This window comes from Oncorhynchus mykiss, chromosome 5 (genome assembly GCF_013265735.2).
Source record: "Oncorhynchus mykiss isolate Arlee chromosome 5, USDA_OmykA_1.1, whole genome shotgun sequence".
Lineage (NCBI taxonomy): Eukaryota > Metazoa > Chordata > Actinopteri > Salmoniformes > Salmonidae > Oncorhynchus > Oncorhynchus mykiss.
In genome coordinates, this window is record NC_048569.1 from 93,225,047 (window position 1) to 93,251,628 (window position 26,582).

The following is a 26,582-nucleotide window of genomic DNA, read 5'->3' on the forward strand; positions in this document are numbered from 1 at the left end:
TGGTACTGTACTTACTCTGCAGAGACCCATTTATACTTGATCAGAAATACACATTGTATTAGAATAGGTCCTGCAGACCTCGAGTACAGCTCTACACCTGTGTAAATGTTCTGGAGAATTGACTACACTGTCTGGTTAGTGTACTTTACAGTATGCCATGAGCGGTCATCTGCATTTTTAGACATGCCAATGATGGGCTAGCCAATAGTCTTACCAGTAAGTAGCCTGTGTACTTGCTGTAGAAATAGGCGTCATGAAACCATTGATCAAGTGGGAATAAACTTTATAAAAAAAGTAAAGTTATAATATGCAAGTTTTATCAGTAGTTACATGCAAAATTTGGTCAAATAGTCTAGGCTGCGTAGCAGCGACATGACCCATCTGATTGGGGGGTTAAGGGTTGAACATCAGTAATTAGAAATGCAACTTAGACCTCAAATGTCCCTCTAATACATGATAGATATGCATACAATTATCTAAAGTTCCGCTCTCATGACACAGCTGTCTCACACGGTCAGACGTGGGGCTTTTAACAACAGGTGAGAATGTACAACCAAATAAGAAAAATCTGCTTTCATAGTTCAGGATGTCTGATCTAACTTGTATCCATCTGGGTTGGGGTGATTTCCATTTCAATTCTTAAAGTAAAACAAATTACAATTCAACATTCTCCACATTGAAGAGAATTGGAATTTCATTGTTCTTCCTGAATTGTCCCCAACACTGGTAGCAGCTCAGGTGCCAGTTTCATAGAGTCATAATTCAGTGTTCATTGTTGTGGAAAGACTATGGGGTACATCTTGCTGTAATGATCCACAAAGTGAACCTCCAGGCCCTCTGTGATGAACTCCGGCAGGTCAGAGAAGTCCTTCTTGTTCTCTGCTGGTAAGATCATGCAGGTCACTCCTGCACGCTTTGCCTGGAGATAAGGGAGGAATGTTCAATATTCATTATGTCACTGGTACTAAAACTACACAAATATAAAACGCGACATTTGTGTTGGTCCGATGTTTCACGAGCTGAAATAAAATATCCCAGAAATGTTCCATATCCATAAAAAGCTTCCCACTTTTTTTTTTGTACATACCTGTTAGAGATAATTTCTCCTTTGCCAAGATAATCCACCTACCTGACAGGTGTGGCATATCAAGAAGCTGATTGAACAGCATGATCATTACACCGGTGCATCTTGTGCTGGGGTCAATAAAAGGCCACTCTACAATGCCACAGATGTCTCAAGTTTTGAAGGAGCATGCAATTGACATGCCAACAACCGTAATGTCCACCAAAGCTGTTGTCAGAGAATTTAATGTTCAGTCCTCTACCATAAGCCGCCTCCAACGTCATTTTAGAGAATTTGGCAGTACATCTATACCCACAACCACAGACCATGTGAAGCCACGCCAACCCAGGACCTCCACATCTGGCTTCTTAACCTGCGGGATCTTAGACCAGCCAACTGGACAGCGGATGAAACTGAGGAGTATTTCTGTATGTAATTAAGCCCTTTAGTGGGTAAAAACGTATTCTGATTGGCTGGACCTGGCTCCCCAGTAGGTGGGCCTATACCCAGCCATGGCTACACCCCTGCCCAGTCGTGTGAAATCCATAGATTATGGCCCAATTAAATTTATTTAAATTGACAGGATTTCCTTATATGAACTATAACACAGTAAAATTGTTGCTTTTATATTTTTGTTCAGTATAATAAAAGTTCAGATAAGTTTCAGAACATGAGCTCTTCCATACACAACCATACGCCAGACCCTGCCACCTCTAAAATGTAACTATAAATTAAACATGAATGTCATATGCAAAAACATATCGTTTGCATATCCGTTTTACCAGTAGCTTCTGCAGGAATTAGCAATAAAATTAAAGGCGTCTTCTGTATGTTTATTTATTTATTTAACCTTTATTTTACTAGGCAAGTCAGTTAAGAACAAATTCTTACTTTCAATGGACGGCCTAGGAACAGTGGGTTAACTGCCTTGTTCAGGGGCAGAACGACAGATTTGTACCATGTCAGCTCGGGGGTTTTGAACTTGCAACCTTCCGGTTACTAGTCCAACACTAACGCTCTAACCACAAGGCTACCCTGCCGCCCCTTAATGTTATGAAACCATTGTCTCACCTCAAAAGTTATGATTTTTAATAGTAATACAATATGTAAAGGATCAGCCTACTTGAACTACATTTAGTTCTCTTTCTCATAAAAAAATTAAGCTCCCAGATAACTAAAACGGTGTTATTAAGAGTGACGTGACTCACAGCAATGGTCTTCTCCTTGATGCCTCCCACAGGCAGGATCTTTCCGGTCAGGGACACCTCTCCAGTCATGGCCACGTTCTCCCGCACTGGCGTGTTGGTGGCCAGGGACAGCAGGGCCGTGACGATGGTGCAGCCGGCACTGGGGCCGTCCTTGGGAGTAGCACCCTGTCGATAACCACAGCAGCCGTACAGGGAGAGAGGAGGAGAAACTGTTTGTTTGGTACAACCAAGGTCCCGTTTCATAGAAAACTGTAATACGGTGAGTGATTAAAGAGATCAGATTACAATGGTTGGTTGAAATGTGGACATCGATGGAAAAACACCAAACTGCCAGTTTGTACGGAACGGGTATAGTATACAAGACACACATTATTATTATTATTTTTTTAAATGCTGTCTGTGAGGACAGTGTCATGTCATCAACCTTTACCTCGGGGACGTGCAAATGGAGGTGGGCGCCAGAGAAAAAGTCGTTGTCCGGCTGTTGCTTCATGAGGAAAGTCCTGGCGAAGGTACTGGCGATCTTAGAGCTCTCCTTCATCACATCTCCCAGCTGCCCTGTGACCTCCAGGGACCCGTCCCTGGGGCCGTCCTTATCCTTACCCCCAGTGTCCCGCGGCCGTCTCAGGGACGTCTCGATGAACAGCGTGGTGCCACCTGGAGAGGAGAGATGGACTTTAACAACCCCTTTAGGAGGCGATGTCCGCTAAATCTAATTAGCATAATATAAAAATCCCCTGTCAAAAATACATCTGTTTAAGATAGAGATATCTGCATGGGCTGCATCTCAATCCACTGTATCCGCCGATGTCAGCTCTGTGCATCCACAGCGGCAGAACTGTTTGTCAGACCAGGAGACACACATTTTTTTTTATAACCAACAAAAAAAAGTGATGAATATTCAAAGTAGCCACCATTCGCCTTGACAGCTTTGCACACTCTTGGCATTCTCTCAACCAGCTTCATGAGGTAGTCACCTGGAATGCATTTCAATTAACATGTGTGTGTGCGCCTGGTTAAACGTTCATTTGTGGAATTTCTTTCCGTGTTAAATGTGTTAGAGCCATTCAGTTGTGTTGTGACATGGTAGGGGTGGTATACAGAAGATGCATGATGGAGATGGTAAAAGACCAAGTCCATATTAGGGCAAGAACAGCTGAAATAGGTAAAAGAAAAACAACAGCCAATCATCACTTTAAGACATGAAGGTCAGTCATTCCTCAAAATGTCAGGAATTTCTTATGTTTCTTCAAGTGCAGTTGCAAAAACCATCAAGCGCTATGATGAAACTGGCTCTCATGAGGACCGCCAAAAGAAAGGAAGACCCAGAGATACCTCTGCTGCATAAGATAAGTTCATCACAGTTAACTCCACCTCAGATTGCAGCCCAAATAAATGCTTCAGAGTTCAAGTAACAGACGCATCTCAACATCAACTGTTCAGAGGAGACTGCGTGAATCAGGCCCAAAGAAACCACTACTAAAAGACAACAATAAGAAGAGACTTGCTTGGGCCGAGCAATGGAAATTAGACTGGTGGAAACTGTCGTTTGGTCTAATGATGAGTCCAAATGAGAGATTTTTGGTTCCAACCGCCGTGTTTGTGAGACACAGAGTAGGTGAACGGATGATCTCCGTAAGTGTGGTTCTCACTGTGAAGCGTGGTGGTGTTTTGCTGGTACACTCTCTGTGATTTATTTAGAATTCAAGGCACCCTTAACCAGCATGGCTACCACAAAATTCTGCAGCGATACACCACCCAATCTGTTTTGCGCTTAGTGGGTCCATCATTTGTTTTTCAACAGGATAATGACCCAACACACCTTCATGCTGTGTAAGGGCTATTTGACCAAGAAGGAGAGTGATAGAGTGCTTCATCAGATGACCTGGCCGCCACAATTACCTGACCTCAACCCAAATGAGATGGTTTGAACTGCAGAGTGAAGCTAAAGCAGCCAACAAATGCTCAGCATATGTGGGAACTCCTTCAAGACTGTTGGAAAAGCATTCCAGGTGAAGCTATTTGAGAGAATGCCAAGAGTGTGCAAAGCTGTCATCAAGGCAAAGGGTGGCTAATTTGAATAATCTCAAATATAAAATATATTTTGATTTGTTTAACACTTTTTTTGGGTTACTACAAGATTCCATATGTGCGATTTCATAGTTGTCTTCACTATTATTCTACAATGTTGAAAATTCTAAATCAAATAGCTAAATGATCCCCAGGTTTACATTCCAGAGGGTTAAGATCAGAGCGGTGTTTGTGTTGTTGTCGATGCATAATGCTGGTTGTAAAACACACCTCTCTTCTACATCTCTAGGTCATTCTTACCCATGGCTGTCCATGCCAGGCCCATGACAACACCAGGCGGTGTGACATCATACATCCTATCCACAGTGAAGATGGGCTTGCCGACGTAATCCTGCAGGTTGTCAGGGGTAACCTGGACCGCAGTCTCCTCTCCACTCACGATACGGAACGCCACTTTCCGGAACACCTGGATACATAATTAAAAACATCCTAAAGTCAAATTATTCCCTTTCATAGGGGGGAATCCTAATTTCCACTTAAATCGAATGAGTGAAAATGAGACTTCAAAAGTCAAGATTAACCCCATAGTGTATACGGTGCATTCTGAAAGTATTCAGACCCCTAACCTTTTCCATATTTTGTTACGTTACAACCTTATTCTTAAAATATTGTTTTTTCCCTCATCTACACACAATACCCCATAATGACAAAGTGAAAACAGGTTTTCAGAATTGTATGCAAATGTAAAATATATATAAACAAAACATACATAAGTATTCAAACCCTTTACTCATGACTTTGTTGAAGCACCTTTGGCAGTGATATAGACTTGCCACTAATACATGCAGTCAGAAGGTGACGTTTGGCCTAACCTTCTCCACTTGTTTCTGTAGGTTCCTGACTCCACTTTCTCTGCAGTACTGTCTGATGAGAAGGTTCAGAGCCTCTGGGGAGATGTTGGTCGTATCCTCAGTCAGTCCACATTGAGTACGCAACTGAGGTACCAGGTACTTCTGTTAGTTAGTGAGAGTGAGAGAAAGTGTGTGAGTGAGAGAGACAGAGACACGATCAGATGGAGATACCTCCAATAGCTAGGTCATCCATCCATTTGTCAAAAGATTTTCATATGCTAATATTCACACAAAAAAATATGCTAATTTTACCAACAGAATTCCACTAAACTGGCTTGTTGTGATTAAAAAGTGTAACTTTTCATTTAAAATGTTATCCTCCCATTTTCAGCTCTGTTGATAGTTTTGCCACAAGTCTTGCGATAAATAGCAAATTTGCCCATACTGGTTTTATTGGTTAAATTGGCAGCCAAGCACCAATCATCGTGTCACCAGCATGATTATAGAGTCAAACTCATCATCACCGTGCATTTTCACCACCCTGTGACGTTCATCATAACTTGAAATCATCTGAAGCTAATAAACTGTTCAAGATTTTCCGGGACCGAGGGGGAGGAGCTCGGGACCTAGGGGGAGGAGCTCGGGACCGATGGGGGAGGAGCTTGGGACCTGGGGGGAGGAGCTCGGGACCTAGGGGGAGGAGCTCAGGACCTAGGGGGAGGAGCTCGGGACCTAGGGGGAGGAGCCCGGGACCAAGCATTGTCGCATGACTGCAGTTTACTTTTATCAAATATTGAGCAATAGAATAAATAAATGTTTCCAATGCCATTTGTCGCAAGATCTATTTCATCGACCCAAAATAATATCCACCCGTCAAACATGGTGGTGGTTAAAGGGTGGATCATTATTTGGGTCGATGAAATAGATCATGTGACAAATGGCATTGGAAACGTTTTAAGGAAAAGTTACCAACAAATTGTTTCCATCAGGCCTTTTTATATCTCACAGGTACTTTACTCGCATAAAAATGTTTGGACGGAAACATGTTAAATGAGCCAATGTTTGCTGTAAGACGGAGTGGGTGTTTTGTTAAATCATGTTTGTTGACCCTCCGATTGAATCTTGTGTGATGACACATTACCTCAGCGATGGCTAGTTTCTCTTGGGCCACATATCCAGACACGTTGATCATCTCCATACGGTCTCTGAGGGGCTCTGGGATGGTGTCAGTCACATTGGCGGTGCAGATAAACAGAACCTGGAGAGAACAAGGACACAAACGGTTAGATTCAAGAACAGGACCTATTCATTATTAGTGCTGGGCTGTAAGAGTCTGGACACCTCAAATCCCTCCAGGGACAGGTCCATCCTAACAGGTGTGTCCATCCTAACAGGTGTGTCCACCTACCTTGGACAGGTCCATTCTAACAGGTGTGTCCAGCCTAACAGGTGTGTCCACCTACCTTGGACAGGTTCATCCTAACAGGTGTGTCCAGCCTAACAGGTGTGTCCACCTACCTTGGACAGGTCCATCCTAACAGGTGTGTCCAGCCTAACAGGTGTGTCCATCTACCTTGGACAGGTCCATCCTAACAGGTGTGTCTACCTACCTTGGACAGGTCCATCCTAACAGGTGTGTCTACCTACCTTGGACAGGTCCATCCTAACAGGTGTGTCCACCTACCTTGGACAGGTCCATCCTAACAGGTGTGTCCACCTACCTTGGACAGGTCCATCCTAACAGGTGTGTCTACCTACCTTGGACAGGTCCATCCTAACAGGTGTGTCCACCTACCTTGGACAGGTCCATCCTAACAGGTGTGTCCATCCTAACAGGTGTGTCCAGCCTAACAGGTGTGTCCATCCTAACAGGTGTGTCCAGCCTAACAGGTGTGTCCAGCCTAACAGGTGTGTCCAGCCTAACAAGTGCGTCCATCCTAACAAGTGTCCATCCTAACAGGTGTGTCCAGCCTAACAGGTGTGTCCAGCCTAACAGGTGTGTCCACCTACCTTGGACAGGTCCATCCTAACAGGTGTGTCCATCCTAACAAGTGTGTCCATCCTAACAGGTGTGTCCAGCCTAACAGGTGTGTCCAGCCTAACAGGTGTGTCCAGCCTAACAGGTGTGTCCATCCTAACAGGTGTGTCCAGCCTAACAGGTGTGTCCATCCTAACAGGTGTGTCCAGCCTAACAGGTGTGTCCAGCCTAACAGGTGTGTCCAGCCTAACAGGTGTGTCCAGCCTAACAGGTATGTCCACCTACTTTGGACAGGTCCATCCTAACAGGTGTGTCCAGCCTAACAAGTGTGTCCACCTACCTTGGACAGGTCCATCCTAACAAGTGTGTCCATCCTAACAAGTGTGTCCATCCTAACAAGTGTGTCCAGCCTAACAAGTGCGTCCACCTACCTTGGACAGGTCCATCCTAACAAGTGTGTCCATCCTAACAAGTGTGTCCATCCTAACAGGTGTGTCCAGCCTAACAAGTGCGTCCACCTACCTTGGACAGGTCCATCCTAACAAGTGTGTCCATCCTAACAAGTGTGTCCAGCCTAACAGGTGTGTCCACCTACCTTGGACAGGTCCATCCTAACAGGTGTGTCCACCTACCTTGGACAGGTCCATCCTAACAGGTGTGTCCACCTACCTTGGACAGGTCCATCCTAACAGGTGTGCCCACCTACCTTGGACAGGTCAACAGGCACATCCAGGTAGTGATCCAGGAAGTTGAAGTTCTGCTCCGGGTCCAGAAGCTCCAGCAGAGCTGAGGACGGGTCGCCTTGGTAACCACGACCTATCTTGTCAACCTGCAAGAATAAAAAAAAATAAAAAAAAGGCAGAACAGTCGATCACCGAGTTCACCGATAATACAAACAAAACGCATGAAACTACATTTCTGTCAGCCAAATAAGAGCTAGAGGGGACTACATAGCATGTATTATTCACCTCGTCAATAAGGACCAGTGGGTTTTCTGTCTTTGTCTTCTTGAGGCATTGAATGATTTTTCCAGGCATGGCTCCCACATATGTTCTCCTGAAAACAAACACAAAAGTACAGTAAATAATTAGTTACTCTCAACGTTGGATTGTATAGAACGTGAATGCTAACAGAATGGATGTATTGAGCAATGAACAGCAGCTGATTCGTGCCTCATACCTGTGTCCTTTGATTTCAGCGACATCGGTCATTCCACCAACACTGAAGCGGAAATACTCTCGGTTGAGTGCTCTGGCGATGGAGCGGGCGATACTGGTCTTCCCCACACCAGGAGGACCATAGAAACACAGGATCTTTCCCTGGGTCGAGCCTCTCAGCTGACTCACCGCAATAAACTCCTGCAGGAAGAAAGAGAGGAAGATTGGGTGAGGTCAAGAGGAAACTTTGTATTTACTTTAATAAAAAAGTTAATAGTCGCCCAACAGATTAGATTTTTCACATCCACAAGTCCAACCGTCAACCACTAGTCGGATTGTAACCATGGTGATCCCACAGTACAATTCTCTCACCAGAATGCGTTTCTTGACATCGTCCATCCCATAATGGTCTTCCTCCAGCACCTCTTTGGCCCGTTTGAGTTCCAGGTTCTCCTCACTATTAGTTCCCCAGGGCATCGAGGTCAGCCAGTCCAGATAGTTCCTGGTCACACTGCACACAGAACCAACAGTTTAATACAAGAGGCATGTTCATTAGGTACTTGTTCAATAGTTTATTTTTATTTAGTTTGTATAAAATAGGAGAGATGTAACAAAATAAATATGCTCTTTCTAAGTGATAGTTCAAAGGTGAGGCAGATGCTGAGGTCAGTCCCTGATTCCCAAATCAACACCTAGCCCCTACCCACACAGCACTTACATATAGATCTGTGAGGATTGGATAGGTTTAAGCAGTATGGTAAGAGCTTTATTTTGCCCTCTGATAGGCCAGGTGGAATTGTCGCCATATTGCTTACAGTACACCTATCCAATCCACTCAGATCTCCACATCCAGGGGGCAGGGATGGACTAGGGGTTGATTTGGGGATCAGGGACTGACTTGAACTCTGAGGAGTGGTTGTCCAGCAGGCCGAGTTTGTTTAGCTCCTCGTTGATGACGTCCATGATGTGTTGGGGCACGGTGCGCTCCTTCAGCCTCTCCCTGAACTTCTCCTCTATGGCATCCTTGTCCTCCTTCTCCAGGCCCAGCTCCTTCTTAATGATCTTCAGCTGCTCCTGGAGCAGGTACTTCCTGTGGGTCAACTTGATCTTCTCCTCCACCTGACAGAGAATTAGGAACGGGGAAAGTCGTCATACTGGATTGGTGGCTGTCCGGACCATCTTCGTCATTCATTTAAGTTACTATTTTACTGTACAATGTGTCATTACATTTTTGCAAAGAGTTTGAGGTAATGGTGGTTTTTGAAGAGATACTGTACATCTCAAAATAGTGTAAAGAGGACAGCGTTACTTTACCTCCCTGCCGAGACGTTGCTGCAGCTTACTCAGCTCGTATTCTTTCTTCAGAAGTGATAAAGCCTTGTAGAGACGTTTGGGAATCTGAGGAGAGAGTGAGTTATTGAAAAAAAATATATATATATATATTTTTTTTAAAGCACAAAGAATATTATATTGACAATCTACTTATGGGTAATCTCTTATTTTTTTTTTTAGCTTGAACATCCATGGAGAGAAAAAGGGATAAAAATAATAATAAATTGTAAAGAACTGATCATGTTTGTTAGTGAGGACAATCCCTGTCCACTTACATTGGTCTCTTCCAGGACGTCCTGCAGCTCGTGTGACTCGGCCCCTGTGAGAGCGGCTCCCATGTCACTCAGATAGATGGGGTTGTCCACTACTCTCTGCCCAGCCTGCATCATCTGAAGAACAGACTCTCTGCACGCACACACACACACACACACACACAATTACATGTTAGTCATTTGACACTCTCGTGTATTAAAAGAAAAGGGGGAGGAGGCTGAAACATGTGTGGGCATTTGAAGTAAAACCTTAAATAGTCAGTAACATTCAGTCATTCAAAAAAACAAAAACAAACATACGAGTTCTGGACTATTGATGCATTCATAATTACCACCATCTAGACAATGGAAGAGACATCACTTTCCTAGGTATTTTGAATGACAATTATGCATTTGTAAAGAAAGGATGTCATTACCTGTAAAGTGGATTAAGGGCGATGATGTCACGGATGGTCTTCACGATCTCTGCCGTCAGGGCCTTCAAACAAAGCAAATGCACTCTGTTATCAAGGCATCACGCTACAATGCGTGGTTAATGGGGAAATCTGCAGTTGCTAAAAACCATTTTCGGACTTATAAATGAATTATATACAGTACCAGTCAAAAGTTTGGACACACCTACTCATTCCAGGGTTTTTCTTTATTTTGACTATTTTCTACATTGTGGAATAATAGTGAAGACATCAAAACTATGAAATAACACATATGGAATCATGTAGTAACCAAAAGTGTTAATCAAATCAAAATAATATTTGAGATTCTTCAAAGTAGCCACCCTTTGCCTTGATAACAGCTTTGCACACCCTTGACATTCTCTCAACCAGCTTCATGAGGTAGTCACCTGGAATACATTTCAATTAACAGGGGTGCCTTGTTAATTTGTGGAATTTCTTTCCTGCCTTAATGCGTTTGAGCCAATCAGTTGTGTTGTGACAAGGTAGGGGTGGTATACAGAAGATAGCCCTAGTTGGTAAAAGACATAGTCCATATTTGAGCTGTTCTTGCCATAATAAGCAAAGAGAAACAACAGTCCATCATTACTTTAAGACATGAAGGTCAGTCATTCCGGAAAATGTCAAGAACTTTGTAAGTTTCTTGACGTGCAGTCGCAAAAACCATCAAACGCTATGATGAAACTGGCTCTCATGAGGACCGCTACAGGAAAGGAAGACCCAGAGTTACCTCTGCTGCAGGTGATAAGTTCATTAGTTAACAGCCTCAGAAATTGCAGCCCAAATAAATGCTTCACAGAGTTCAAGTAACAGACATCTCAACATCAACTGTTCAGAGAAGACTGCGAGAATCAGGCCTTCATGGTCAAATTGCTGCAAAGAAACCACTACTAAAGGACACCAATAAGAAGGAGATTTGCTTGGGCCAAGAAATACGAGCACATCCCCACAGCATGACACTGCCACCACCATGCTTCACCGTAGGGATGGTGCCAGGTTTCCTGCAGACATTACGTTCGACATTCAGGCCAAAGAGTTCAATCTTGATTTTATCAGACCAGAGAATCTTGTTTCTCATGGTCTGAGAGTCTTTAGGTACCTTTTGGCAAACTCCAAGTGGGCTGTCAGGTGCTTTTTACTGAGAAGTGGCTTCCGTCTGGCCATTCTACCATAAAGGCCTGATTGGTGGAGTGCTGCAGAGACGGTTGTCCTTCTGGAAGTTTCTCCCATCTCAACAGAGGAACTCTGAAGCTCCGTCAGAGTGACAATCAAATTCTTGGACACATCCCTGACCCAAGGCCCTTCTTCCCTGATTGCTCAGTTTGGCCGGGCAGCCACCTCTAAGAAGAGTCTTGGTGGTTCCAAACTTCTTCCATTTAAGAATGATGGAGGCCACTGTGTTCTTGGGACCTTCAATGCTGCAGAATTGTTTTGGTACCCTTCTTCAGATCTGTGCCTCAACACTATCCTGTCTCGGAGCTCTACGGACAATTCCTTCAACCTCATGGCTTGGTTTCCGCTCTGACATCCACTGTCAACTGTGGGACTTATATAGACAGGTACATGCCTTTCAAATCATGTCCAATCAATTGAATTTACCACAGGTGGACTCCAATCAAGTTGTAGAAATATGTTGAGGATGATCAATGGAAACAGGATGCACCTGAGATCAATTTAGAGTCTCATAGCAAAGGGTCTGAATACTTATGTAAATAAGGTATCTGTTTTTAAATTTGAAAAAAATAAAACAATAAATCTACAAATCTGTTTTTGCTTTGTCATTATGGGGTATTGTGAATTGATTGATGAGAAAAAAAAGGTATATTTAATCAATTTTAGAATAAGACTAACGTAACCAAATGTGATAGAATTTAAGTGGTCTGAGTATTTTCCGAAGGCACTGTAGAATCCAAATGCCTACCTTGACTTCCTCTGAGACCTCAAACTGTTGGTGCACCACGTTGTCTACCTCCACCATGAGGATATCAGAGGAGGGCAGTGGGAGTGCCTCTACTGTCAGGTCTGTCTCCTGCACCTTCTCCTCCATCGTTTCGGCCAGGATCGCTGGCTCTTTACGCTCTTTTCTCTTGGGCTTCCGGCGTGAGACATTGGGCTTGCTCCCTGGTTCAGTGACAGAGGCAGACTCAGAGGCAGCAGAGGCAGGCTCATCCGGCTCCACCTCCATCTGCTTGGTGATGCGGATTCTACCAGAGAGAAAGGAGTATTTCGTACAGTGCGTATGTTTCCAATGGACACTAACACATACTGTACAGATGAAATATCAAAAAGGTAACATAACATGCATAGTAAGTTCTTTCTTCTTCTTCACCCCTACCTTCTGTGGCCCATAACAATCATCCTCAGCTTGTCACCAAGGTCCTGCATCTCATGGATCTGTACAAAAGTTCCTGTGTTGTAGATGGCATCCAGACTCTCCACCACATCAGTCTCATTACTGAAGAACCCCAGAGAGAGACGAGAGAGAGAATGTCAACAGAGAGAATACAGTAGGAGCTGTCTAAAGGGCAAGTACTAGATCCAGGATGATACCAGTATCGCGATACTCCTTAGTATTGTGGCAAGTGAGACAAAACTAAGTGGATTTAACTTCTTTAGGAAAACAGCCCTAATGTTGGAAATCATTATGTTGTCATCCAGAGTCACATGTATTTATTTTCCAAGCTATAGCACACAAAATGTTACAGCAGGTTTTTAAAGAACCAAAGAGTTTGGTCTGCTTCATGTTATCATTTTTGACATGTAAAAAATAAATAAATGCTATAATGCTATCATCACAGGCCGTAGAGGTTACAGTTGAAGAAAGATGTCCCTTACGCATCATCTTTCTTCAGGAACACTCCAGCATACGGTTGGGCAAGTCGGACTTTTCTCCTCAGAAGATCCATAAGCCCCTTGTTCTTCACCTACAAATGAAACACACCACCCAATATGTGTAATGATTAGCTTACTTGCACAACAACAAGATGTTAGAAAATGCAACTAATGCATTAACAAAAACAAAATGATTCCCCTAAAAAAAAAAAAAGATGTTAGATCGAAAAGATCTACAGCAACGCTGACCACATACAGTACTAGCATTGAATATGATGCAATTCCATGCAAGACTTAGATTGGAGGCACTACAATGTAAGACCCACTATGCATGAATCGCTCTGCCATTTCCTTGTTGCTAAAATTCTAATAGTTTGCCTAATTTCAGTTTATGTGGCAAAACAAGCAAGTATAGTGTAGAGAATTATTGTACCATCTAAACCGCTGTGAGATATATTTTATATAACCAAAAATATTGTATTTTATATAACCAAAAATATTGAATTTTCAGCTGTTTGAAGCTGGTGTAAAGCAACAAAAAAAAAAAAAAAACAGGAATCATAGAAATATCATAGAACAGAGCTCTTTTAGATTTGCTTTAAATGAGAATGACAGATTTATAACTCCCATTTCTATGTGCGTTTTGTCAGGTCTCCTAAAAAGTTAAGTGTTGCAACTTTAAGTTGACACACTGGTAGAGAGACACTAGTCATTCAAAATAAGTGAATTTTCTCATTCTGAATATTGCATCATCCAGATGTGTCCTTGGGAGACCTCTGTGTCTAATGAGTCGGCGCTGCTTACCTCGATAATTTTGATAAACCTTGGGAAAACCGGATTCCTACTGACGGCGATCAGTGGTACGTTGGGGAACACTTCAGGGACCAGCATGGGGGTGAGAGCTGTCATCTGGGGGGAGTTGTACGGTGTTCCTCCATCTCCCCCCGACTCGTCTCCCCCAGACCCGCTGCTCTCCGACCCGTCTTCCCCCGAGAAGCCAGCGCCGCTGCCTCGGTTGCCAAACAATCTTATCTGGTTGTAGCTGGTAGAAGCCCCGCAGCCGAGAATCGCTCTTTCCCCGGAATAAAAACCGGTGACCCTTGTCCATCGGTTGAGCTTTGCTAGCCTCCCGGCTCCTGTCATTGATGTAACAGCGTTCCAAGAGCGGGCGTTGCATAATGTTTTCCTAAACGTACCGTTTGTAGAATAAGATCTTTTGGCCACCATTCCAGTCCAGTTAGATGACTCGCTAACGAGAGATCGCACGGTCCCCGTTGTAAACATATTGGAGTAATTTCTCGACAAGATTGCGCCGTTTTTAGAAGCCTGCTTGCAAGCACCCAGCATTATCATGTAAGTGGCCATGTTGAATCTCGGGCTTTCTACTGTCGTCACTCGTTACCACAGCCACAAAGTCATAAACCCCGCCCATTTCTAAAATGTATCGTCTTTAAATATGATTTTAAACCTAACCTTGACGTTAACCTTAACCACACTGCTATCCTTATTCCTAACCTTAAATTAAGTTGTTAAGATATAGTAAATTTTGTGGCTGTGCAATCAAGTGGAAACCGTTTAATACGTCACATTTCCTTCTTCCGGCAGTGTTTTTAAAAAGTTTTATATTTTGCAACAATAATAACAACATTACACATCAATACAGGGACATTCCTGTGAATACAATGAAAAATAAATGAAATAATAGTTATATAAATCTCCACCCCCTTTTACACAAGCTCCCTGACATGAGCGTCAAACATGTGTTTCCTCTTCCATGAAGTTTAACGGCGGTTGGCATCCAATAAATGTTGCATTACCGCCACCTACTAGACTGGAGTACAACTCCCTTAAACTTTGCTTGAAAAACCCCAAATACCATGCCATCTAACACTACATTCACACCAAAAATTATAATAATAAAAAAAAACATCACCCTACTACCTACTATTTAAATCTATTTAGCGCTACTTTAAGACTACTGAGTGGCGCAGCGGTCTAAGGCACAGCATCTGAGTGCTAGAGGTGCCACAGACCCTGGTTTGATTCCAGGCTGTATCACAACTGGCAATGATTGGGAGCCCCATAGGGCAGCACACAATTAGCCCAGTGTCGTTAGGGTTTGGCCGGGGAATGCCGTCATTGAAAATAAGAATTTGTTCTTAAACTGATTCGCCAAGTTAGATAAAATAATATACTTCTGGCCAACAGCCTGAAAGGATGGGACACCACCACTTAACACACCCCGTTGACGTCAAGTCCCACACACCCAAATACCTCTCTGCAGCTGCCACCACAAACTCAATTTTCTGCGACTTACGTTCCATCCCTGCAGTATAGTTGACAACCATTGCTATAAATGCTAAAAATCCAATATTACTGAAACATATATCACTTGTTGGTTTATCCCTCTGTACTGGTACAGATCTACTACTCACACCACTCCTCTCAGGATCCCTCCCCCTTGACCCATCGTCCTCTACTTTCTTTACTGCCTCAGCATATGGCAACTTCCTCACCACTCTAAATCTGGAAACCTAAACCTGCCTCTCTCGCACGGGACACTTCTGATCCCCATGGGCTCCCCGACAGTTTACCCATACCACTACTTTCCCCAATGCTACACATTCCTTTCTCATGCCCCTCTGCACACTTCTCACACCTCCTACACACTGTTGCCACATAACCATAAGCTTGGCACCTGTAACAACGTAATGTATTCGGCACAAAAGCTCACACAGGATAACTTATATATTCTAACATCGCTTTGTAGGACAAAGAGACAACAACAAAACTCAAAAGAACAGACGACTCTTGTGTTTCTCCAGTCACGCCACCCTGTCTGCGTTGCACCAAACGGCAAGCATCACAAACACAGAGATTCTTCCCCTTCAGTTGGTCAACTTTTACATTTACCGCTACCCCAGTAATCACTTATTTTAATGGCTCCCTTTCCTTGAGAACAAAACAATTGCCCCCATTCGTTTAACGCAGAGTGCCTCCTCCCTATAACCAGCAGAAACACAAACAATTATCACAAGACGACTTCTGGTTACCCTCACCGATTCCACAGCACCCAGCTCTGTTTTCACTCACCCTGAAACCACAAATGGATCAGCCAAAAAGGCAAGGGTCCACTTTTTCCCAAAAACGTCAATCCTACTGTCACAGACACATCTTTATCCTGACCCTCGGTGCTAGCCCTGGGCTCCGAGAACTTCACCACAAGAGATACGTCGCCCTCATTCACTTCCATTTCTCTTCCTGTCTTCAGCTCACTCTGCTTACACTTTCTACCATTCTTCTTTAACAAACCATCTCCCTTTTCCCTGCCATTTTTAACCGACTCAAGCTCACCCACTTCCCCTCTCTCTCTCTCTCTCTGTCTCTCTCTCTCTCTGTCTCTCTCTCTCTCTGTCTCTTTCTGTCTCTCTCTCTCTCTCTCTCTCTGTCTCTCTCTCTGTCTCTCTCTCTCTGTCTCTCTCTCTGTCTCTCTCTCTTAGACCTCCTTTTCCCTCCATTCCTCATCCGTGTCATCCAAAGTATGCTTCTCCTTATGATAATACTGCACTTCTCCTAACATACATCTTGTTCTTGACTTCTCAAGGGACGCCAATTTAACCGTCTGTCACAATCACAGTACAATCAGCAGGAACCCCTCGGGATGTAGCGCTCAACAGTGTATCCCACTTGTAAAAGCAGCTGCTTGGTCTTGATGTTCTTCTTTATCAATAGCTTAGCGCTATGCTTGTACATTTCAAACAAGCGCGCTCTTCCAACCACCATCCCACTCTATCTTTATGCTGGCTGAGAATACTCCATCCAATAAACGTAATTGACAGTCTTATTTTAAAATGATTTCTTTGAGATTTAATTGTTTCATAGACATCACTGTTTGCAAAGTGAAAAAGCATACGCAAAGCATAATGTTACTGGAAACTTAATTGACAACAAAAAAAATGAGGTTATGCCAAAAAAAATAGAAGGTTAGATGATGCACATATTTACAGGTCACAGGGTGGAGCAAATAAAGGAAAATTAATGAAACCATTTAGTTATCGATTTGAACCAAGTTGTTGAGGCATATAATGTTCTCTCAATGTAAAATACTGGTTGAACAGTAGTGGGTATAGATGCTGTTCTAAGTGGACCAATCCTAATACCAGTTCCTGTACCTCAGTTTCATACAGTACAGTGCCTTCAGAAAGTATTCAGACCTCTTGACCTTATCCAACTTTTGTTTGTTTACAGCCTTATTCTACAATGTATTAAATTGTTCCCCCCCGACCTCATCAATCTACACACAATACCACCATAATGACAAAGCAAAAACTGGTTCAGAATTTTCACATTTACAGTTGAAGTCGGAAGTTTACAAACACTTAGGTTGGAGTCATTAAAACTCGTTTTTCAACCACTCCACACACTTCTTGTGAACAAACTATAGTTTTGGCAAGTCGGTTAGGACATCTACTTTGTGCATGACACAAGTAATTTTTCCATCAAATGTTTTCAGACAGATTATTTCACCTATTCACTGTATCACAATTCCAGTGGGTCAGAAGTTTACATACACTAAGTTGACTGTGCCTTTAAACAGCTTGGAAAATTTCAGAAAATTATGTCATGGCTTTAGAAGCTTCTGATAGGTTAATTGACATCATTTGAGTCAATTGGAGGTGTACCTGTGGATGTATTTCAAGGCCTACCTTCAAACTCAGTGCCTCTTTGCTTGACATCATGGGAAAATCAAAAGAAATCAGCCAAGACCTCAGAAAGAAAATTGTAGACCTCCACAAGTCTGGTTCATCCTTGGGAGCAATTTCCAAACGCCTGAGGGCACCACGTTCATCTGTACAAACAATAGTACGCAAGTATAAACACCATGGGACCACGCAACCGTCATACCGCTCAGGAAGGAGACGCATTCTGTCTCCTAAAGATGAACGTACTTTGGTGCGAAAAGTGCAAATCAATCCCAGAACAACAGCAATGGATCTTGTGAAGATGTTGGAGGAAACTGGTACAAATGTATCTATATCCACAGTAAAACGAGTCCTATATCAACATAACCTGAAAGGCCGCTCAGCAAGGAAGAAGCCACTGCTCCAAAACAGCCATAAAAAAGACAGACTACGGTTTGCAACTGCACATGGGGGCAAAGATGGTACTTTTTGGAGAAATGTCCTCTGGTCCGATGAAACAAAAATATAACTGTTTGGCCATAATGACCATCGTTATGTTTGGAGGAAAAAGGGGGAGGCTTGCAAGTCGAAGAACACCATCCCAACCGTGAAGCACAGGGGTGGCAGCATCATGTTGTGGGGGTGCTTTGCTGCAGGAGGGACTGGTGCACTTCACAAAATAGATGGCATCATGAGGAAACACAATTATGTGGATATATTGAAGCAACATCTCAAGACATCAGTCAGGAAGTTAAAGCTTGGTCGCAAATGGGTCTTCCAAATGGACAATGACCGCAAGCATACTTCCAAAGTTGTGGAAAAATGGCTTAAGGACAACAAAGTCAGGGTATTGGAGTGGCCATCACAAAGCCCTGACCTCAATCCCATAGAAAAATTGTGGGCAGAACTGAAAAAGCGTGTGCGAGCAAGGAGGCCTACAAACCTGACTCAGTTACCCCAGCTCTGTCAGGAGGAATGGACCAAAATTCACCCAACTTATCGTGGGAAGCTTGTGGAAGGCTACCCAAAACGTTTGTCCCAAGTTAAACAATTTAAAAGGCAATGCTAACAAATACTAATTGAGTGTATGTAAACTTCTGACCCACTGGGAATGTGATGACAGAAATAAAAGCTGAAATAAATAATTCCCTCTACTATTATTCTGACATTTCACATTCTTAAAATAAAGTGGCGATCCTAACTGATCTAAAACAGGGAACTTTTAACTAGGATTAAATGTCAGGAATTGTGAAAAACTGATTTTAAATGTATTTGGATAAGGTGAATGTAAACTTCCAACTTCAACTGTACATACAGTAAGTATTCAGAACCTTTCCTCAGTACTTTGTTGAAGATCCTTTGGCAACGATTACAGCCTTAAGTCTTCTTGGGTATGACGCTACAAGCTTGGCACACCTGTATTTGGGGAGTTTCTCCCATTCTTCTCTGCTGATCCTCTTAAGCTCTGTCAGGTTGGATGGGGAGCGTCGCTTCACAGCTATTTCCAGGTCTCTCCAGAGATGTTTGATCAGGTTCAAGTCCAGGCTCTGGCTGGGCCACTCAAGGACAATGGGAGACTTGTCCTGAAGACACTCCTGCATTTTATCATATTTATTTAACCTTTATTTAACTAGGCAAGTCAGCTCAGAACAAATTCTTATTTACATTGACGTCCTACCAAAAGGCCTCCTGTGGGGCCGGGGCCTGGGATTAAAAATGTAAATAAATTAAATAAAAATATAGGACAATACACACATCACGATAAGAGAGACTACACAACACAACATAAAGAGAGACCTAAGACAACAACGTAGCATGGCAGCAACACATGACAATACTGCACGGAAGCAACACAACATGACAGCAACATGGTAGCAACACAATATGGCAGCAGCACAACATGGTAGGAGCACAAAACATGGTACAAGCATTATTGGGCACAGACAAAGGGCAAGAAGGTAGAGACAGCATGATGCTGCCATATACAGCATGACGCAGCCACCACCGCCAGGCTTCACTGTAGGGGTGGTGACAGGTTTCCTCCAGACGTGACGCTTGGCATTCAGGCCAAAGATTTCAATATTGTGATCCTACTGGCTCTAGACCACTCTGGGTCCAGATGGAGTCTGAATCGTGTAAACCTGCTGCACTTTCTTCTGTGCTGTGCTCGTCTCTCCCAGTGTCCCTAGGCAAAAGGTGTGTCAACCCAATTGTAAAGCAGTCTCTTAAAATTTGGAATCAGTTCCGTTTAGCCTTTAGCCTCCGAGGCTTTTCTCTATCAGGCCCAATCAATCAGAACATTTGATTTCCTCCATCTTTGAATGATTTGGCATTTGGCACTCACTAGGCCTTTCCTCGCTAGCCCAATTATTCTTTGATGATACATTTGCCTCTTTTTCTCAGCTGCAGGAAAAGTTCAACCTCCCCCAATCCCACTTTTTCCGCTATCTCCAGACTAGAAACTTTGTCAGAGCTAACACACCTGGATTTCCCAATAGGCCTGCGAATACAGCTATAGAGAGCATCTTGGAGCTGAACAAGCTTCCTAGGGGCGCAATTTCAGATGTATATGCAATCATTGATGACTTACAGAACCCTTCTTTGGTGCCTTTAAAGACTCGATGGGAAAAGGATTTGGGGGAGGAACTTGGGGAAGACGCCTGGGAATCTGTGCTGCACAGGGTGCACTCGTCCTCTTTTAGCACTAGACACATCTGATATATATGACACTGTTATAGATCCGTCTCCCCTCACAGCCCTTTTTGGAGTACTGCCAATGGGTACCCCCCTGTCAAGAATCCAGTCGGACACTGTTGCTTATACAACTCTTTTAGCTAGACGGCTAATACTACAGAACTGGAAGATGGCAGCTCCCCCATCTTATAAATATTGGGTGAGGGATGTGTTGTGCTCTCTGAAACTAGAAAAAATTCAATTCAATTCACGTTGGAACCCCAAACTGTTTGATGAGGCTTGGGCTCCATTCCGGTCTTACTTTAAACAGTCCATCCTCTGATGGCATTCCAATTAAAACTAAAATAAGTCTGTATTTGACCCCCCTGTGACTTAAGGGTTGGAGGAGCTTCTCTCTGTGTTTTTGCTGGGGGGGGGGGGGGGGCGTTAAGGTCCATGTGCTTATTGATTGTGATCCGCGGATGCCTTGTTCATCTTGCCCGGGCAGAGACTGAAGTGTGAGCTTGTTTTTCCCATTTATTTTTACATTTTGTTCACGCCTACATGAATAATCATTAAAAAAAATTATTTATTTTAAAGCATTGTAAACGTTATTTTTGGTCCAGTGGATGGTCGGTCTGTGGCCATGACTGTCTGTGAGTGGTTGCATTTCTCCACCCTTATCCCTTGACTGTTTACAGGAACAATGGTAAGGTGTTTGCTCTGTCCCTGTGCTATAGATTGCCCTTTAACCTCTGTAGCCTTCTGCCTGGTGTGTTTAACTTGTCTAAAGTATGGTATCTTTAAAGCTATTTTTATTTTTTTTATTTTTTCTAGTTATTATTATTATTTATATTGCTTTGTCTTGTCTCTCTCTCTCTCTGTGTGTGTGTGTGTGTGTGTGTAAAACTGAATAAACAGAGTTAAAAAAAGAAATTACAAAAAATGCAATATTGGTTTCATCAGACCAGAGAATCTTGTTTCTCATGGTCTGAGAGACTTTGTCATTGAAGTACAAACATGCATAGGTTGGCCCAATAAGCTTTCAAGTGACTTTTTACAATAATTTTGTTCCTCCATCAAATATCATTGTCTTTATTGTCTTGATGTATTCATTGATTGAAACAAAGATCCCTCAGTCATTTACTCAAATAAAGACAAGTCCATTTTTCTTCATGAATCACTACCTTTCTTTACCACAAGGGAGTGCTATAATCCAGTTCAATGCAGGGCATCGAAATGTTATGATTATCCTTGCTGATGAAATTATTTTCTGCCCTGAAATCCAGCAGGGAAATCACAACTCACATCATGTCAGTCAGAGCAACACGTGGTTTAGGGTGGTACAATTTGATATTGTCTTGGTACATACAACACACCTTACAATGATATACAACACACCTTACAATGACATACAACACATCTTACAATGACATACAACACATCTTACAATGACATACAACACACCTTACAATGACATACAACACACCTTACAACGACATACAACACACCTTACAACGACATACAACACACCTTACAACACACCTTACAACGACATACAACACACCTTACAACGACATACAACACACCTTACAACGACATACAACACACCTTACAACGACATACAACACACCTTACAACGACATGCAACACACCTTACAATGACATACAACACACCTTACAACGACATACAACACACCTTACAACGACATACAACACACCTTACAACGACATACAACACACCTTACAATGACATACAACACACCTTACAATGACACCTTACAATGACATACAACACACCTTACAACGACATACAACACACCTTACAACGACATACAACACACCTTACAACGACATACAACACACCTTACAACGACATACAACACACCTTACAATGACATACAACACACCTTACAACACACCTTACAATGACATACAACACACCTTACAATGACATACAACACACCTTACAACGACATACAACACACCTTACAATGACATACAACACACCTTACAACACACCTTACAACGACATACAACACACCTTACAACGACATACAACACACCTTACAACGACATACAACACACCTTACAACGACATACAACACACCTTACAATGACATACAACACACCTTACAACACACCTTACAATGACATACAACACACCTTACAATGACATACAACACACCTTACAACGACATACAACACACCTTACAATGACATACAACACACCTTACAACACACCTTACAATGACATACAACACACCTTACAATGACATACAACACACCTTACAACGATATACAACACACCTTACAATGACATACAACACACCTTACAATGACATACAACACACCTTACAACACACCTTACAATGACATACAACACACCTTACAATGACATACAACACACCTTACAACGACATACAACACACCTTACAACGACATACAACACACCTTACAACGACATACAACACACCTTACAACGACATACAACACACCTTACAATGACATACAACACACCTTACAATGACATACAACACACCTTACAACACACCTTACAATGACATACAACACACCTTACAACGACATACAACACACCTTACAACGACATACAACACACCTTACAACGACATACAACACACCTTACAACGACATACAACACACCTTACAATGACATACAACACACCTTACAATGACATACAACACACCTTACAATGACATACAACACACCTTACAACGACATACAACACACCTTACAATAGGGTTACTGTTCTCCTTTTTCACAAATATCATCTTGTTTGAGGTGTGTCAGGTGATTAACAACAACAAGACTTTGTGAAACAGCTTAATAAACAATATCCTATCTAGATAGTATGATTATAGTGCATGGTCTGCTCTATACCAACAAGTAACAGTGGTCCAACAATTACAGTCTAAAAAAATAAGTGAATCAGCCCAGTCCAGTCAACCATACCAGACAGACTGACAGAGGACTGCAGCTGCATATGTAAATACCCACTCATTAAAGTCTGCATTGTTTTAGTGTGTCCATACGACCTTATAGAACACCTCCTCTGTTTCAGACAGGATGACCTCACTGGAGACAGCACCTGCTAGAAGTGAATGGGTATGTAGTACAGTAGGGGGGGGGGGGGGTCGGTCTTAAGTGAAGAACATAAATTTACCCTAGATGAGTTCATTAAAGTAGTCTGCTTATTGGCTAATCTCTTACTGGCATGCTTGTGTATGAAAGCACTTCAATAGAGTGGTATATCTATAAAGCTTTAAGGCGTGGCAGGTAGCCTAGTGGTTAGAGCGTTGGGATGGTAACCGAACATTTGCTAGATCGAATCCCTGAGCTTACAAGGTAAAAATCTGTTGTTCTACCCCTGAACAAGGCAGGTAACCCACTGTTCCCCAGTGGGCGGTCATTGTAAATAATAACTGACTTGCCTAGTTAAATTTGTAAAAATATATATTTTTAAGAATAACTGAAAACAAGGGTTTGAAAATGTAACCCCCCCCCCCCACCCAAGAGGTATGTTTATGAGTGCATCTAACATAAACAACCTTTAGAGTTCTCTTAGAGAATCCTTTGAGGGAATCAAAGAGCGATTCCAAGATTGTTGAAACTCCCATCAACAAAGGAAGTGATGGGATCTGAATTACAGCCGGAACAGTTGGCAATCTTCAAATGCAGCTGTTGACTGACAGTAAGAGGGACACAGATGGAAATGTGTGAGCCCGGTGTCATATCAGAGTATCAGACCCCAGGCAGCTGGTGGAGGGGAACACAGGTCTCTTTGGTGGAGAACATAACACAGGTCCCAGGTCTCTTTGGTGGAGAACATAACACAGGTCCCAGGTCTCTTTGGTGGGGAACATAACACAGGTCCCAGGTCTCTTTGGTGGGGAACATAACACAGTTCCCAGGTCTCTTTGAAGATCAGTGAGGTGAGAATACAGGCAGGCAGGCAGGACGAACGGACGGACGGACAGACAGGAAGACAGGCAGGAAGACAGGGAAGCAGGTAGACAGGCAGGTATTTTCTTATTACGAAAGATCAGTGAGGTGAGAATACAGGCAGGCGGGCAGACGGACGGACGGACGGACGGGCGGGCGGGCGGGCGGACGGACAGAGAAGCAGGTAAAACAGGGAGGCAGGCAGGTAGACAGGCAGACATGTAGACAGGGAGGCAGGCAGGCAGACATGTAGACAGGGAGGCAGGCAGGCAGTCAGGTGGACAGGCAGACATGTAGACAGGGAGGCTGGCAGGCAAGCAGACATGTAGACAGGGAGGCAGGCAGGCAGTCAGGTAGACAGGCAGACATGTAGACAGGGAGGCAGACATGTAGACAGGGAGGCAGGCAGGCAGTCAGGTAGACAGGCAGACATGTAGACAGGGAGGCAGGCAGGCAGACATGTAGACAGGGAGGCAGGCAGGCAGGCAGACATGTAGACAGGGAGGCAGGCAGGTATTTTCTAATTTGTAATTGTTATTATTTAACCTTTATTTAACTAGGAAAGTCAGGTAGACAGGTAGACAGGCAGACATGTAGTCAGGCAGGCAGGTAGACAGGCAGACATGTAGACAGGGAGGCAGGCAGGCAGTCAGGTAGACAGGCAGACATGTAGACAGGGAGGCAGGCAGGTAGACAGGGAGACAGGCAGACATGTAGACAGGGAGGCAGGCAGGTAGACAGGCAGACATGTAGACAGGGAGGCAGGTAGACAGGTAGACAGGCAGACATGTAGACAGGGAGGCAGGCAGGTAGACAGGCAGACATGTAGACAGGGAGGCAGGCAGGCAGGCTGTCAGTCAGGCAGGCAGGCAGGCAGACATGTAGACAGGGAGGCAGGCAGGTAGACAGGGAGACAGGCAGACATGTAGACAGGGAGGCAGGCAGGTAGACAGGCAGACATGTAGACAGGGAGGCAGGTAGACAGGTAGACAGGCAGACATGTAGACAGGGAGGCAGGCAGTCAGGTAGACAGGCAGACATGTAGACAGGTAGACAGGTAGACAGGCAGACATGTAGACAGGGAGGCAGGTAGACAGGCAGACATGTAGACAGGGAGGCAGGCAGGCAGGCATGTAGACAGGGAGGCAGGCAGGCAGGCAGACATGTAGACAGGGAGGCAGGCAGGCAGGCAGGTAGACAGGCAGGCAGGTAGACAGAGAGGAAGGTGAGGGATCCTCTCCTCCTCTGGATTGGGACAGTCTGATGCTGCCTAAGGAGTTTTTCCTAGCCACTGTGCTTCTGCTTCTGCTTGCTCTTTTATGTTTGGTATCTGTAAAGCACTTTGTGACAATTACTGATGTAAAAAGGTCTAAATAAAATAAATGTGATTGATAGATGCTGCCTCTATCTGGGTTTCTCTCTCTATGTGCTTACATTTGTTTTGTTGGTATGGCATACTATTGGGGAATTTTGAGTTCGGCATTAATGTACCATTCCAGAGATTACTCTCTGAGCATAAATCCATTCAGTGTTATAACAAAAATGTGTGCTAAATGGCACGGTAATAACTTCTAATTCCCCTAATCTACATCCCTGATTACCATACTAAATCCTTCAGAAAATTACAAGAATTTCCCAAAAAACAATGAGCCATAGTCTGTATTACTGGACTTTGACCAACCTCACATTACAATGTGTACTGTACATGTAAGTGGGTAGTAGTACAATAGCCCTCTTTTTTGTCTGTAGACATGCAAGCATATTGGTGAAGTGTATAGCAAACCCCTATAAAACTGTTTCATTTAAAGAAATCATATATATTAAATAAACAATGATAAAAACAGCTTGTATTGGTCATGTTTTCTATCAATATCTGTCACAAAATGGATATGTAATTGCCTAGTTGCCTATAAAGATTAAATAAAAAAGATATAATTTAAAAAATAGCAGAATATTAGTCTATTATTCAATTGTTGGGGGGGGGGGGGGGGGGGGGGGGAATCTCAAACTTTCTTCTCTGCTGTGATTGGACGAGAGCATACATGAGTAGGAGGTGCGTATGGAGCTGTAACTTGTGCTTCGTTACA

At 43.3% G+C, this 26,582-nt stretch overlaps 1 protein-coding gene across 1 annotated transcript; it reads right to left on the reverse strand.

Moving 5' to 3' along the window:
* Positions 1-266: 266 nt before the first annotated feature.
* On the reverse strand, positions 267-14,632 carry lonp1 (lon peptidase 1, mitochondrial). The gene is made up of 18 exons (XM_021604753.2): positions 13,981-14,632; positions 13,180-13,268; positions 12,680-12,799; positions 12,266-12,548; positions 10,309-10,370; positions 9,896-10,025; positions 9,603-9,686; positions 9,187-9,407; positions 8,661-8,799; positions 8,311-8,489; positions 8,100-8,187; positions 7,838-7,960; positions 6,295-6,411; positions 5,175-5,315; positions 4,603-4,768; positions 2,702-2,928; positions 2,272-2,436; positions 267-919 (listed from the first exon to the last, which is right to left on the reverse strand). The coding sequence occupies exons 1-18, from the start codon at positions 14,539-14,541 to the stop codon at positions 770-772; spliced, it is 3,045 nt and encodes a 1,014-aa protein (XP_021460428.2). The 5' UTR covers positions 14,542-14,632; the 3' UTR covers positions 267-769.
* Between the last annotated feature and the right edge of the window lie 11,950 nt (positions 14,633-26,582).